The sequence below is a fragment of the Xenopus tropicalis genome, chromosome 2 (assembly GCF_000004195.4).
Source record: "Xenopus tropicalis strain Nigerian chromosome 2, UCB_Xtro_10.0, whole genome shotgun sequence".
NCBI lineage: Eukaryota > Metazoa > Chordata > Amphibia > Anura > Pipidae > Xenopus > Xenopus tropicalis.
In genome coordinates, this window is record NC_030678.2 from 117,226,281 (window position 1) to 117,243,532 (window position 17,252).

General features: G+C 37.4%; 1 protein-coding gene across 4 annotated transcripts in view; it reads right to left on the bottom strand.

Moving 5' to 3' along the window:
• col4a2 (collagen, type IV, alpha 2) overlaps window positions 1–17,252 on the bottom strand; it is a 122,931-nt gene that overhangs the window by 35,726 nt on the left and 69,953 nt on the right. For all 4 annotated transcript variants that reach the window (XM_031897040.1, XM_031897041.1, XM_002933017.3 and 1 more), the window contains exons 6-20: window positions 17,120–17,164; window positions 16,431–16,547; window positions 15,150–15,221; window positions 14,252–14,287; window positions 14,110–14,172; window positions 13,888–13,923; window positions 12,895–12,936; window positions 10,048–10,134; window positions 7,121–7,165; window positions 6,812–6,874; window positions 4,158–4,202; window positions 3,779–3,832; window positions 1,353–1,419; window positions 642–752; window positions 199–345 (exon numbers count right to left, since the gene is read on the bottom strand). In XM_031897040.1, the coding sequence (XP_031752900.1) occupies window positions 199–345; window positions 642–752; window positions 1,353–1,419; window positions 3,779–3,832; window positions 4,158–4,202; window positions 6,812–6,874; window positions 7,121–7,165; window positions 10,048–10,134; window positions 12,895–12,936; window positions 13,888–13,923; window positions 14,110–14,172; window positions 14,252–14,287; window positions 15,150–15,221; window positions 16,431–16,547; window positions 17,120–17,164 (1,030 nt within the window). The remainder of the gene's footprint in view (window positions 1–198; window positions 346–641; window positions 753–1,352; window positions 1,420–3,778; window positions 3,833–4,157; window positions 4,203–6,811; window positions 6,875–7,120; window positions 7,166–10,047; window positions 10,135–12,894; window positions 12,937–13,887; window positions 13,924–14,109; window positions 14,173–14,251; window positions 14,288–15,149; window positions 15,222–16,430; window positions 16,548–17,119; window positions 17,165–17,252) is intronic.

The following is a 17,252-nucleotide window of genomic DNA, read 5'->3' on the forward strand; positions in this document are numbered from 1 at the left end:
ACACAAAAACAACTTCCTTGTTAGTAGACTAAGTAATGAGGTCTGTAAGCTTGTTTGGGCAAGGCCCTCTTTATTTCTTTTATCAGTTATTGGTGGGTCTTTTTTTGTATATAATCTGCAAGTTTAATGAATACACCCATTTATTTGCAACACTGTATAATATGCATAATAATAATGAATAATAATAATTGTACTTGCCTGGATAACCTGGTTGGCCAGGTGGTCCTTCTTTGCCAGGGGCTCCATCTATACCTGGGGGTCCAGGCTGAAATGCTGGTAAGCCTGTATCACCTTGGTAACCTTTGGGACCCCTTTGACCTTTCAAGCCTGTATCACCTGTTTGTCCTGTTAACATAAAAGAAAAAAAATAACAAATACCTGCTAAGATATGCTTTTCTAATGCAATATCTCAAGATATGTCTTTTACACAAACATGTCTTTCAGCTTAGCAAACTTAAACAAATCATTATTGGGGAACTATATTTTCCCATCATTTCTTCAACTGTAGCCCCATCTGCAATGTCACCTATTAGTCTGTGCCTACACCCGCAATCATAAACTATATTTTCACCTTTTATTTGACTTTAAATATCAATGGTAGACTGCACAAGTTGAAAAATGAAACGCAAATAGAATGTTACCTGGAAATCTACTTGGTGATCCATTCTGGCCTGGAAAACCAGGATCTCCAGGGTCTCCATCATCTCCATAAACCCCATTAAGTCCTGGAAATCCAATTTCACCTTCATAGCCTTAATAAGAAAAATAGAATTCAGGTATGTGAATGCTTGGGACCTGGAGTTTTCCAGACAAGCTGTTTTCTGTAAACTGGGACACCATTCCTTATGTCTACTAACAACATTTAAACATTATACTAAACATTTACAAGAAAAAGGAATATAAGAAAAACATGAATATAATTATTTGATTAAAATGGACTCTATGGCATTCTTGTAATTCCAAAATTGCTGGATATTGGGTCTCCAAGACCAAGCCTGTTTATGTTTTATTAATTAACTATTGACATGGGCAAACAGGTTCCTTACCACTCAAGTCTAATACATAAAGGTAATATTTCATATTTATTTCACCTCTTCACTTTGAATTTAGCCATGAGACAAAACAATTAATATCCATATAAAATATGGTTTTCAAACAATAAAATAACAATTGGTAAATATTCTGATTTAGTTCATTGGTCTTCATTTATACTGTATCAATTTTTGTTCTTACTGTCAAAAACTTTGTTGTCATTGTTATTCTATCAACCATAAAAGACACTGTGAGATATATTTGCATTACTTTCCATAACCTATGATTAAAAGGGCAACTATCAAAAGCAGCTGAGTTACCTTTTCTTTTTTGTTGACCATTGACAAAAGTAACAGGTCCTTGAGGTCCTAGGTCTCCAACCTCTCCCTAAAAGAACACACGTTTTCACAAGTAAGAGTGAAAATAGAAATGTATACATCAAATAATAGCGAGGTTGAAAAAAGTTAAATGTTAGATAACTAATTTTTGTATTATAATTAACTTGGATTGCGTGGATTTATGTAATCAATTTATCACTGAAGCACTAGTCAGCTGTGGAACCAGAGGGTGGGTGTGAAAATACATTTTAAATCTTAGAAGAAACTTAGATTTCTTTTTGGACCAATAATCAGCCATTACAAGAACTCATAAAGAAACAATTTGCTTATGGTTACATGTGTCTTTATGTTCAAGATATACCCCTGTATGCCTTTAAGGCATAAAAAGGGGCGAAATGTTATTCAGACCCCTACACAATTATGGGACGAAAATGTTTCTTACAACTGTTGTGACAAAAAAGATATGTTATATATAAACTAATATAAAGTATTAATAAATTGGGTACAGGTATAGGATCTATTATTTGAAATGCTTGGGTTTGCAAGATAACAATTTTTATGTAATATTAATCTCTATAATGTAAAAATCTAAAAATCATTCAAACATTTGATATACCCAAATAAGATTGTTTTGTCACCAATATGGAGTCATGCAGCTTAGTTACCATCAAGTACAAGGAAGGGTTGTATTGTTGTAAAGAAAACGGAAATCATTTAAAAAAATGATAATTATTTGCTTAAAATGGAGTCTATGGTAGATAGCCTTTTTGTAATTTGGAGCTTTCTATTTTTGTTGTATTTATACCCAAAATCAAACCAAGCTGTGGCTAGTTATTTTAAATGACATTTAAAGATGACCCACTTAGGTATAGAAGAGGTAAATTATAGCTATGACAATCATCTGTTTTAAATTATAATGCATTTATGGCTAAAAGGGCTGATTTGTGTAACCCCATGTTTGCTGGTTACAGTAAGAGTGAAGTAAACATTAGATATAAAAAAGCAAAGATCCTTAATGCATAAATGCCTGGATATATTATGTTGCTGAGTGCTGAGAAAGTCTGGAGGAGTAGCAATAGTGGACAGGGAGAGCAGGATAAACATGGGGGTGGATTTTATTTTAATTTTATGGGCAAAGACCATTACATTTTTAAAGAAATTCAAAATGCCACCTGTTATACGTCTCCCTGTGAGCACTTGAGAACTATGGATATGCGTCTGCTCCTGGTGGGTTAGACTAAGCGCTGGCACAAGGGTGCTGTGTCAACAACACAGTGTGGGTAAGACCAAATGGTGGCGATTGCTTTCTGTGTTTCGTATAAAAATTGTAGGCAAATATTACACTCACGTAAAATAAGGAACCTTGACGTGGCATACAAGTTTACATATTTTGGTCAAAGTATGATACTAACACCATGAGCTGGCAATATTTCTCCTTTTTTGTGTACAAATAATTATTTTTTCTATAATTTCTAGCAGCTTCTTCTAGCAGCTGATGAATGCCACAGCATGGGTTACACTGAGCTCTGGTGATTTCTTTCTGTGTTTCGTAGAGATACACTTGTCTGTTTTTGAAGCTTTCCTGATACTTTATATTATTATGACCTTAGGAATAAAAGTTATACCTAAGACCAACACTAATTTTGGCACTAGAATAACTGCATCTTTTTTTGCAACCAACAACAATTATCTACAAAACTCCCTTACAAATCTGTTCTAATGATGTTTAAGTCATCACACATATTAGTAAGTAAATTAGACACATCCCCAAACAGGTCCTGGAATTTTGAGGGATTTCAAGAGCATAAAGAATAGGGCTTCTTCCACAAACATAGAAAATTCCTGCAGTGTCCTATAAGCAAATGGTGATGGATATGAGTTTATAGAAGGAGAGTTGGTAAGAAACAGCTTTACACAGAAATGTATTTGTAAGATGGGAACCTAGGGCTTAATTTATACTAGTGGCTCAACATTTGTGTATTAGGCACTAACTGTCAAAGGCATAGTTGAAACATATGGGCTGATCTAGAAATATTCACAGTATATTATGACTATAGTAATAAAAAAATAGTACATTTTCTCTTGCTCTGAAACTGATATTTCACCTTATTTTTTACTTCCATTACATTGTACAAAATATTCATGCTTTAATGAAAATGTTCATTGAGCAGTTGTGTTATATATGTCACACAATAGGCTTTTTTAAAGGGAATTCCCACTCAGCTCACATCTTCCCTTCCTGTCTGTAGAAATAATGAACTCAAGCAGCTGTAGCCAGAGGTAAGTTATGTTTTGGAAATGGGTACCTGAACTTAATAAAACATAATAATAATAATACTACTAGTGTGTCTCAGAGTAAACCATTTCCTCCAAAGCATGATCATGTTATTAGACTTAAATAAACCTACCTTTTTTCCTTTAGTACCAGGTAATCCAGGTACACCGTTTGCCCCAGGAAACCCCTAAAGAAAACACATATATTTTGACATGATAAGGGTATGTATATATGGCCATCAAAAACTATAAATGCATTTGCTGTATGGTATGATTTTATATAAATTGCATGGGTTAACTGATCTAAGTGGGTCTGTAGCCAGCATACAGACGTAATTACAATAAAAATTGAAAAAAATCCAATATTTATTAAACTTAGTTCTGATTTCCCTTTCCTTGGGTGCAGACTCACAGGGAAACATGGGACCAGTTCATTGCTGAGTAGCCATAAAGCTGTACTACACAGAAAAGCAAGAAAAGTTCATTTTTTAAAAAACTAGTACTTATACTCACTATTTCTCCTGAAGCTCCACTGTTACCATCATTACCAGGAAACCCCTGCAAGACGTAGACATTGGTATTTTAACAACAGTTGTTTAAAATAAAAAAAAAATGTTTCCACACTCTGATATATTTTGTCCCTGAACTGAATATACTCAGGAGTACCCTGAATTATTAACAAACTTTATTTAATATATGTACACAAACTATATGTACACTTTTTCTAAAATAACATGTACCTGGTTTGGAACACTCATTGTTGCATTCTATTGCTTTTTGAAGCATTTAAAACACATCTTCTGAAGAAATAATTTCAATATGTGTCAGTCTGTTGGAAAGATCTGTGTTTAGGAGATGCTAGAATACTTCCTGTCTGAATGTATAATCATACAGAAGGACTAATTTAGGACAGTAACTGGGGTCAACATTTATGGGGTAACACATCTGTTTTTTTCAAGTGGTGTCAGGTAAATTAGGCAACAGCTGAGTGGTGATTTGGTAAGTGGTTATAAATTGGTTAGTGTAAGTCACACTCACAAGGTGGTTTCAGTATAAATTGCAAGCTCATGGGGTCGGTGGCTCACCTTGTCTTGGGACCAGTCTTAAGATGCTCCCACCCACCCTCTTAGTATTAGTTACAATACAAAAAAAAAGTGGTATTGTCAGAGCTTGGAGGTTTTTGTGTGTTTAAACTAATTGGTGAATGTATACAAATTTAAGATGCTCCTGGCCTGGCAACAAGGTGGAGCCAAAAGAGTTAAAATAAGCAGGGTCAGACTGGGCCGCCGGGACACCGGGAAAAATCCCCGTGGGCCCCGGCTCTAGTGGGCCCCGGCGGCCCAGACCCGACCCTTGTGGAGCTCCCCCTGCCCGAACGCTCCTGCCCCGACGCGTTATATTTACACGCTCTGGGAAGGTCGTCGGGTGGGGGGGGGCCTGCGAGGGGGGTTGGAGGGGCCCTGCAAGGGGGGTTGGGGGGCCCTCGGGGGGGGTACACTATGGGCGCCCCGGTGGGCCCTCCACACCCCAGTCTGACCCTGAAAATAAGGCAGCTGGATTTCTCATTTTGGAGTGCTCAGTCAGTTACATTTAATATATGTTATTGATAGAGAGCCTTGAGCTGGCCATACACGCACCGATAATATCGTACGAAACCTCATTTCATACGATATTCGGTGCGTGTATGGCAAGTCGGCGAGTCGACTGATATCGCAGGAAGCTGCTGATATCGGTCGACTCGCCGATCGGGCCAGTTAAAAGATTTTGATCGGGCGCCATAGAAGACACCTGACCAAAATCTGCCGTCAGGGCTGAATCGGCAGAAGGAGGTAGAAATCCTATTGTTTCTACCTCCTTATCTGCCTCTTTCAGCGCTGAAGGTTAGTGGCGCATCTGACGATCTTTAGTGCGACCGATGGTCGCACGAAAGATCATCAGATCGCCACGTGTTTGGCCACCTTTGGTCTCTGTGTGGTTAATTCTGTTGGTAAACAATAACTCACCCAGCGTACTAGTCCCATTAACGGTAAAATGTGGTGGAGAAGTTATAATGGTCTGAGACTTTGGGACTGGGTTTAGGCTTTAATATACAATTACATTCTTGACATTGCCATCCTTGCTCCTTTATGGCAATAGCTGTGTTCCAACACAAATAATGTACCGGTGCACAAAGCAAGGTCAGTTCAGAACAGGCTTTACCCAACTGATGACTTGTGGAATTAATTGAATTCCCAACATTAGTGTCCAACCTCATTAATGCTCTTGTGGATGAATGGAACCATTAGTGAATGAAAGTTATACCTATTAGTGAGTGCTCCATAAGTTTACTAGAGACGATTTTAGGTATTGTGTCGAAAATTGTATTCTGTCCAAGGCTGGCATCTGAAATCTACAGCTACAACATACTGAACAACTACATGTTTGGACCTCTCCCTGTGACTAGCATAGTGGGCTCATTGTAAGCTCTATCCGGGCCCAGATTTTACCTTGTCTTACCTGTTTGGGACCAGAAGGGCCAAAGGGCCCACTGCTAAAATAGGAAAAAAAGTTTTGCTCCCTGTGATCACTTAAACTTTACTTGGCTCCCTACAGCAGTCCTGCCTGTCCCTGCTTGATCTCAGTCTTGAGCCTGTCTACAGGAGAATTCTCTATATAGGGTAGAAAAACATGATAGTAGCAGTGACTTCACTAGTCAGCCACATACTGCATACTGAAGGACAAAAATACAAAAAAGGACCCAGAGATCTAAAAGTAATTTAATTTCTTATTATTATAGGCCTCACAAGTTTTATTAATGTCACTGTTAAACTAAAGTTTGTTTTGCCCATGTTTGGTTGTGAAACATTATTATAAAAAAGGAATCCTAATTAAATGATAATAGGGTAATAATCACATGTGTTGGAATTTTCTCAGGAAAAAGTTCCAATGGCACAATGCAGAGAAATATAAAGCATTTCTTTAAATACCAATGAGTATGATATATGAGCATGCATTTTTGTCTGAAAACATGGACAGTGATGTGCAATAACAGGGCAGTTCATATTCATTCTTATGAAAACATTCAAGTCTTGTCGCCGAGGCAAACTAACATATTGTCTTGTGTAAACAATGTTTTTTGACACAGACAAAAAAAGGATAAATCTCGAAAAGAAACAGTAGGACTTTACCCTTTGTCCAGGAAATCCTGTAATACCTTCCTCTCCTTTTTCTCCTGTGACAGCTGGTTGACCCTTAAAAAAGTGAAAAAAAAAAACAAAAGTATATCTTCAACAACAAGGCTACAGTATATAATTTCAGACCTTATTGACAAAACTAACTTTTTTATGGCCGATTCAGGTAAAAAAGTCAGGAACAGATCTATCCAGGCCTGCTAAATACTTGTACAAACCATGCATCATAAAGTATTAAGCTGAAACTGTACTAAAATGAACAAACAAATTTGTATGTACACACAAAAAAAAAAAGATTTTGCTTACTTTATCGCCAGGATTTCCCTTCTCTCCTTGGTCCCCCTTGGCCCCCTAAAACATATGCATAAATACTACATATTAGAATATCACATGCATTAGAAATCTCATTGTTTGTCTTTTACAAAGTCTACAGGTGATGTTAAATTCACAATGTCTTCTTTGTATAATCTGGAGTAAAAAATTTTGGGGAAAAAATCTTATTTTATTTCTGAGAAGTTATTAACACATTTTATATGTGTGTGAATGAATCATTTCCCTAGTACGCATGCGGCTATGTCCATTTCCTTTCTGGCAAACAATTGTTCAGTTTTGCTCTATGGGAGGAATTCTAGAAATAGGGTACACTCAGTATCACAGCCACAGTCCCACAAGATCAATTTCCCTTAATACAAACATCTCCTAAACATTTACTATACTACTTCTTGGAGATGCCTGTGCCCCTGGCAAAAATTTTTTGTACCTCCTACAAGTTGCATTACTGCGTCACCTACCATAACCATAAGTGCATAGATCAGATAGTATGAGTCAGTGCCAGGCCAGATGCCCTAGGCAACCACCCTCCCACCGCTCCCCCCCGTTGACACAAGCGTGAACACGCAGGAATGCACATGCAGCTCTGAAGACAGGGGTTAAGAAGTTAAGGCTGATGCCAGACGTGGCGTAGGGCTGTATTTTCGCCAAGCGTTTTTCCACTTGCCGAAAATATCAGCCCTATGCCACGTCTGGCATCAGCCTAAGGTGGGTAGTGAGGGCGACATGGGCCCAGGCTAGGGGTAGGCAAAAGAGGTATGTGCCTGGCGACCCCTCCCAACCGTAGGCATGTGCCTCTTCTGCCTACTCCTAGTTCCGGCCTAGATATGAGTACAGGCAGTGGTGAGAGTACTGGGGGTTTCAGGGAACTACTGGGTCCCGGAGCTTCCCAGTCACAGGTTCTCCTTATATGTAGTTATGCCACTAGGTACTGTATATAATACACAAATAATTTGAACATTAAAGGCTTATTTAGTCATTTTAAAATATGAGTTTTTATCAATTATAATCAACTTGAAATTTGATCAAACTTGAATGTTTGCTTATTTATAAAAACATCTGAATCAAATGAAACCTTATCATTTTCATAGGGTGTACAAACTGTCAAAAAATTTGAAAAACTGAAAAACCAAATAAATTTTGCCTAGTACAACTTTCATTAACAACAATGCTATTATACCTTGTACAAAAAAGGAAATGCTATTATAGTAATAGGGGTTTACATTGTAATTACAATATACCTTTACATATTTCAGTGGAGCTCATATGAAATAGAAAATAATTGCTAATATCAGTTAATGGTACTTACATAATAAACCTATTACACTTTACATGAACAATGAATGCTTTAATGATAATAAAATCTTACCATTAAACTATTTATATTTTGGGCGCAGATTTGTGAAAATGTGAGTTTAGAGTTTAACACATAAAAACTCACCCACGTTCTACTCATTCCTATGGGATTTTAGAAGCGTAAGTTAAAATTCACCAATTGATAAATACACTCCTTAAAATCCCATAGGAATGAATAGAATGTGAATGAGTTTTTATGTATTATCTTCTTAACTCACATTTTGATAAATCTGCCCTAAATGAACATTTTACTACCCTCACATGTATGAATTCATTTGTGAACATGTATGTGGGAAGACTTAAAGGGACAGCTTCACTGCAGTAGCAACCCTTTTCTCTACCACAAGGTCTCCCTGACTCCAGCTGGAATAATGTGCAGGCTGTCACGCTTCACAGATAACTTTTATTAACAAGTGAGTACACCAAGGCATTCATGCAGACGGGTTAACAAATAACCTTCACAATTATATTATTTTTCTCCTAAAGGATATCCATAGGCCAGTTGCACAGCTAGGTAAATTAACATTACCATGGAACCTCGTCCCACCCATCTGCTCTAGTGGTCTGGTATTCCACCCAATACCCTTCTACTTTCTCTTGTGGTCCAGTATTCCATGCTAGTACCCCTCCACTCTCTGTAGTGGTCCGGTACTCTTCAGCGATACCCCTCTACTCTTCCTCAGATAGGCCTTTTCTTCGAATGAAGAAGCCTCTTTCTCTTCCTCACTAGCTGTTCCTACACTGTCACTGGATTCCCTGACTAATGGGATGTCCGGCAGAACCTGGTACCCCTTTCTCCTGGTTGGAGTGGAGGCTGCCCGTTTTATCTACCCTAACTGCCTTGTGTACCTAGCGCTCACTATTACACCCCTCTAACATATTCCTTTCCTACTGCCCCAAGTCCTGACTCACCTCCTGTCAGTTGATGATAACTCGACCACACCCTCCTGTCAAAGACCCTGAACCTGGGTGTGGCTGCTTCTTTTATACCTTCCTGTCTGCACTGCTCTCTGGTGGCTGGTTGTCTAAATTACACTTAGCTATTTTAATTATACTCAAGTTACTATACTATACAAACCAATAACACTTAACAAATTCACCAGAACACATATTAAGCATACACATTTCTCCTTCTCTTCGCACCAACATTTTCCACCTCCTTACAAACAGGACAGGTTGTTTTATATAGTATAATTTTAATTGAAATTGTGTCCTTTTGGAACTTCCTGCTTCTGATTACATTTTAAAAATGATGTACATGTCTTGTTGTGCATCGTCACTAGACAAAACAATCCACCTAAGACCAGGCACAGATTTGTGGGGCACCTGACAGGGGTAGGGTTGCTGCCTTTTTTCCCTCATTTTTACCAGCCAGGCCGATAAAATACCGACCAGGTGGCAACCCTAGACGGGGAGGGTCTCTGAGCAACCACTGATCAAATGCAATGCTGCCTAAGACAGATGCTGAAATAAGCACGTAGAAAGGCAAAATGTCACATACATGTATTTTGTACCCAGTTATAATGACAGAGCATCAAGATTCTTACCTTATATTGTAGCAAGAGAATTTCAATTTTGTGCTTTTGTTCTCTCTCTCCTTGACGAGGTTGTTCACCAGGTGGACCAGGATCACCCTGGTGATGTAAATAGCAAAGTATATGTAATTATTATAATACATAAATGAAACCCTTAGAGAACCTATTTATGTAAAATTACCACTGTACCTTCATTTTTATCTTTATGCATATTTATTTTATTTTGATTTCCTTTTCACCATCTCAGAAGGCTCATCATACAGTAGTAACCTACCCTACAATGCCGTTATCTCTCCTACTGACCAGGTACAACACAGACCTCATGTTTAGTAGTGAAACAAGAAGACATAAGGGCTCGCGGCAAAACTCCCTGTTCGCGGGCGACTAATCTCCCCGAGTTGCCTTCCCCCTGCCATCCCACCGGCGAACATGTAAGTCGCTGGCGGGATGGCAGATGCGGCGGGGCGATTTGCGCGAAATCGCGCCGCCGCGTCTGCCATCCCGCCGGCGACTGGTTAGTGTGTAATACTTAGGGGTTCAATTTACTATCTTTTCGTATTTCGCAAGCTCTTTGAAACTGAAGTTTTACATTAAAGGTTTTTGATTTTTTGTTGCACTTCAGTATTTAATGTTTGAGTTTTGAAGCTTCATGAGTTTTAGCGCAAAAAACTTTGAATCCCAGTAATCATTTGAATGTTAATAAAGTTGATATATTGATTATAGTATGAATATATTTACATGTAGAGTGCTCATGTATTGCTAGGTGTTCCATTCATATTTTGGATCACTAGGAATGCAGTGCTGTAGGGCAAGACCTGCTTTGCTCTAAGCTGTTTCAGTTGCTTAGGAAAATAAACTTCTGCAAATCTAAGAACAGTATAGTACAATGCTTATCATAAATATTTTGAAAGAGAAATCATCCAGGAGGAGTCATACTGCTGAGGCCAAGGGCACACTGAGTAGATATTGGCTTGAAAAACACAAAAATCATGCATTCCACTAAATGTAGCTCAACATTCGCCGGCGCTGTATCAATGGAGCCCATGCCTGTCAATGGAGCTACAGCAAGGAGCACATAAAGGTGGATCTGCTTTCCTCCACCTGCGTACAAAACACAGATAGAGGAAAACAGATAATCTGCTCATCTTACCCTTTGCCAGCAGCATGTGAAGTTGTAGGACAGTCTTCTGAAGCATCTTGATCATTCACACATGTTATTTACAGCCCTTTTCCTTGGTGTATACCTCCTATAACATGTAACCTGTTTGTTTACGCTAAATACTCAAGTCCCAGAAGCAATGTAAAGCTCTCTGGTTATGCCCAATCTCAGAGAGATAAACATTGATGTGTCTGCATTTCTGTTTTTAAGACAGCTATTTAAATTCCATTCAAATAATTATATTCAAAAATTATGTAAAAGTGCAAATATTAACCTGCAATACTGACACACACATCATAGACTAAAAAAAAAATATAATTTTTTTGATGCACACATCATAGAAAATATATCTAAGAATTTCACATTTCAAAATATGTCCAATAGCCTCATCCATTGACATAGCCAGAATCTACAGGCCTCACAACTAAATAATACTAAGATATTAAATCTTTCCATCTTTTTTACTGATGTGCAGTTTAAATATGTACGATTTTAAAGATCTCCCTTTTGTTCATATAGTCATGGAGTAACACAGATTGCCCACAGTTTGGGTCCTCTACATTTGACTTGCTTGTGAGCTATGTACATTTTTAATATCAAATAGAAATACAAAGTGACAGACAGACACTTTAGTTCTATTTCTTTGCATTATAGGGCACTACCCAAAGAATATAGAAATTATTACACATCATACAGCAAATAAATACACCAAAGGTTCAACATGAGTATTATATTTTGGGTTCATGCTGGTTTGCTTCCTTGGATACTCCTGGAACAATAGCAAAATAGTATTATAGTAATGTGCTCATATTTGTAATCCAAGGAGCTAAAGACTGCAACACATTTTGAGCTACAAAAGGGCGCTTAAACCCAGGAAGATGGATAATCTCATTAGCCTGTGTTGAATTAGACAGGGCATGCATGCCCTGAGATCACTAATTGTGGTTTATATTGCTGTGTGTGTGTGCAGCTCTCAGTTCATGATTAATGCAGATGCTTTGACACACATCCAGGGAGCATCCAGTGAGCCCTGTACTACAATACCACAAATAAAGATTGTGAGTTAGAGACTAGGGGGCTGATTTACTAACCCACGAATCCGACCCGAATTGGAAAAGTTCCGACTTGAAAACGAACATTTTGCGACTTTTTCATGTTTTGCGATTTTTTCGGATTCTTTACGAATTTTTCGTTACCAATACGAGTTTTTCGTATCCATTACGAAAGTTGCGTAAAAAGTTGCGCATTTTTCGTAGCGTTAAAACTTAAAAGGTGCAAAGTTTCGCGTAAGTTTTAACGCTACGAAAAATGCGCAACTTTTCGCGTAAGTTTTAACGCTACGAAAAATGCGCAACTTTTTACACAACTTTCGTAATGGATACGAAAAACTCGCGTTTTTACGCAAAAATCGTATTGGTAACGAAAAATTCGTAAAGAATCCGAAAAAATCGCAAAACATACGAAAAAATCGCAAAATACCGATCATTACGAAAAAAACGCAATCGGACTCATTTCGACCCGTTCGTGGGTAAGTAAATCAGCCCCTAGGAGTATAGTTATGAGCAGGATTGTATGCTACTCCCCTTTTTATTATGTCCTTTAGCATGTATTTTGCTATAGATTGTCTTACAAACGAGGTAAGGAGGTTAGGAGTCTGAAGCATTTGTACTTTCCATTTTATAAAGAATTATATTACTTACAGGTTCTCCTTTTTCTCCATAATATCCAAGACCCCTGTTGCCCTATGAAAAATAACACATAGTTGTATGTTAGTAATGGTTATTGGTCATCTTAAACTTTTCAAGGGTGATGTAATAAAAGCTGCAAAGTTTGCTGCTTGTCTAGTAACCCATAGTAACCAATCAGCAGGTTGCATTTACTGATCAGCTGTTTAAAAACAAACATCTAATTGGTTGCTATAGGGTACTAGATGTCGGCAAACTTAAGACTTTGTATTTCATATTTTTACCACTCTGCGGGCCATTATTCTATGTTATAACTATAACTAGAAAATCAATACTCTTTGATAGTGTCAGCTAGACAGGTTCTTTGATGAAAGATAACACACATTATTTTGCACTGTAAATACTACTGCAAAAATCTACCAGTGCATAACTGTGCAGATATTTTTTTTAAGAAATAAGAATGTAGCTTCCAACTGGATGTAATAATTGCTAAGGCAGCACAGTCTAAATGATCACCCAACAGCCTTCATCTTTCCCTTCAATGTTTAAAAGAAGTTCAAAGAAATATATTGAGATTCAGTAAAAGGACAGGGTTCTTTGGGGTAAGAGATTTCTCATTGTGTCTCCTCGTTTGACCCCATATTAACTGTTCCCATTTATAGCTATAAATAATGATATAATTAAGCACTGTTCATCCTTCTGCCTGTCTTGCTCTGTAACTGCTATTTCACTTTTATGAATACATAAACATAATACTTAAACTCTAGTTCACCCAAGTAGTTTAGTTCACTGAAGGTTTAGATTCTGTGTCAATAAATAGTTAGATATGAACTGAATCTACTATCCAAATTCACAAAGGCATACCTGACTAAAATTTAACTAATGGCATCATCCGTGAGCAAAATCCTAGGTAGTTTGGATACTACTACTCAATTTAGTATTGGTCAAAGTATTTTTTAGTTTCAAGAATTGCTAACAAAAAGATATTAGCATACAAGCAAAACTTACTTGTGGTCCCTGTGGCCCAGGAGGTCCAGGTGGCCCCTATACAGAACAGCATTAGAAAGAGAAGTAATTTGATACATAATTAATCTCCACTATATTAGTTATAAAACAATTTAGTTAATCTAAGGCAAAAACTCATTCACATATTATCAATAGTAGCTATTTAAGTGCAGATTATTCTAGGTCATGTTTTTAATATGGAAGAAAGTGAGGAAATATACTCACACGAGGTCCACGGTAACCCTGTGGCCCAATGAAGCCTGCTGTTCCAGGAGAACCCCTTGGACCCTATAAATGCAATAGATTAAAGTTAAAGCTTATATTCATTTTAAGATTAATAAAATTATACAGAAATACAAATACTAACCTGAATACCATTAAAGCCTGCTTCACCAGGATCTCCCTAACGAAAAAAAAAAAGATTTACATCCATTTAGTTCTTCTTGCACTCACCAGCTGAGTCCTGGTGTACCAAGTGTGAGTGACGCGTGTGCCCTACTCTTTTGGCATAACTGTCATGTGGTCACAAAGGGGCATTGAATATGATGCAATTGCACGACGCTTCACACAAATCATGCTCAGTTATGCATGAATTTTCAAAGTTTGTCTGGCGTCATTTCTGGGGGTTCAGTATATGAGTGATATGTGCACCCTACTCTTTTTGAGCTGCGGCTATTGATGTAGGGCACTGTGAGAACCCTAGAGATATCACTTGGTCTGAAGGTGGTGGCAGGTTCAGGGTTCCCCAGGTCAGTAGGTGCAGCAGCAGCAGCTGATTCAAAAATGGAAGGCAGGAAGGACTGATCGGTGCTGAGCACAACCGTATGCAAATGCAGAGTGAATTTTTCCACAAATACCTTTAATGAAAGTGGTTTTACATGCAACTCACTGTGGGGAAAGTACAAGTTGCCCACTGCATTTTTGGACATATATTAGTCCTATAATCTGGACATCAATTAGCCGTATAATCTGTAACTTTAAAGTCTTAATGGGACAAGAGAGGCTATAAGTGATATTGTAACTATTTCAATGATACTCATTCTGTTATTAAAGGGGACCTGTCACCCACAAATAAAAAGCCATTTAATGGAAGTCCTTTACCCAAACTGGGTTTTTTTTAATTAAATCATCCAGTTATTTTGCTTAACTAACATGATAGAAAAGGATCATTTCCTAGGGTGACAGGTCCCCTTTAAGTTCTGAAATGTAAGTGCAATCATTACAAGCTCTCAGTGCAAGGCAACTTCTCAAGACAACAAACTTACTCTAAGTCTGTTTTTCACCTCGATTGATACATGAAACGGTTCTCCTTTTTGACCTTTGGCACCAAATCCACCCTGCAATGTAAACATAGGTACAGAATATTGTAATAATTGCAATGAACATATGATGTTACTTTAATTGTGCCCCTCAGTGATAAAAAGATATTTAGCCAGTATTATTCAGTTATAAAACATCTACAGGACTAAACACTCAACAGCCCCCCAAAGGAGATCTATAAGCTTTAAATATATCTTGTCTATTCTAGATCAGTTTATATTTTTCTGTCTATACCTTTTTTTTTTTTTACTGCAGATAATGCAAATGTATTGCTTATGAGTGCTGTTGATCCCCACCCACCCCCTGAGAATACCAATTCCTAAGGTAGCATCTGTAATTCTTTTGAATAGGAAGGTTAAATGGATCTGTCTGACAAACACTTCTGGAAGACAGGCATCCCCCAGGAATGCTGATGTCCCTGAGCAATACCTGCTACTGGCAGGAGCTCTGCATTTGTATTCAAGTACACAGGAAAATGTCAGTGGTAATTAGGTCTTTGATCTCTACATAACCACATCAGTAAAACCCAGCCATGTGCCATAAGCATGTATATGTGTATATATATATATATATATATATATATATATATATATATATATATATATATATATATAATATTATCAGACCGGCACACCCTTTATGCCTTTATTGCAAGCACATTGCACAAAAAAATATGTGACTTTTCGGGCCTTATTAGGACCATTCTCATTTTTTCCATGGCAAAGGACTGTTTCTGCCTTGGGCTTGAAGAGAAGCGCAAAACACAATGTACAATATTTCTACCCTATTTCCTTAGTTAATTAGGATAGTTAATTGTTATAAGATACTTTCTAAATATAATCAATTAAAAGTTCTGTACTAAATCTCAAGTAATCAAGTAAGTTAATTTTCTTTACCCCCTTATCTGTGTCTCTACATGTAACTAAATATCATCAAACTCTGACTCCTGCATGTAGAGAGGCAGATGCTGAAAGAGGGATACCGAAGATAAACTTCATTTTTCAAGATCCTTTTCAGTATTTTGATCTGTACAAGTAGCAGTTCAAGATCAGAGTAAACGCATTATAAATAACCAATACACAGTACATTTGCGCTTAAAGATTTGTAGTCTCTTCATTCTCGGTTATAACACTACAGGAAAACATCAGGTAAAGGATCACAGGTTGACAATCCCTCTCTAATAGACTTGTGGGGGGACAGGGTGAATTTATATAAAAGTTACTTACAGAAATTCCAGGAGGGCCTCTTGAACCATGTGAACCTCCCACACCAGCATCGCCTTGTGTTCCATTACAACCATCATGACCTGGTTTACCTCTTGGGCCACCCTGACCTGTATGTCCCTATAAATAGCAGAATTTGAAGAAAGGCTGTAGCACCACCTTACAAAAGAAGATTTATACATGAAAACTAAAATTGTATAACATATCTATTCTAAAAGCAAAATACCCCTCCCCCACTTACTACCATTTCTCCTACATTTAAATAACAGTTTTGGTAGAGGAAATGTTATAATGACTTTAGACAGTAAAAAATCAATTAGCTTTGGACAAGGTCTCTAGCCAAAGCAAACATCACAAAAGACTTCTGCAGCACCTCCTGAATCTCCACAACTGGATAGAGCCAAGCACTCTAAGGAATATTTGGTTATAACCTATAATAGAAGTTGTATAGACAGTTTTCCATCTGTCACTTAATAAATAGTGGTCAAACTTACAAAGTCATCTCTACTATATCTGGCGGTATGGTAGGTAGATACTGTACATTTGGTATGTATAAATGACTAAAGATGTTTAAGACACTTCTTTTTCTAATAACCATGTTGACTATAAGCTTTAAGGCTATCTACTATGACTGCTTAATAAGCTTGTGTTATATCAGTAAATAGTTAACATCGTTGTGATGCATTACTTACAGGTACGCCATCAGCTCCGGGAAAACCTGTCACACCACTTTGGCCCTAAAATTAAAAAGTATTAAAGTAAACATTTACCAGTTTATTCTTAAGGATTATATAACAAGTTTATTAAATAGTTAAATATCCTTAT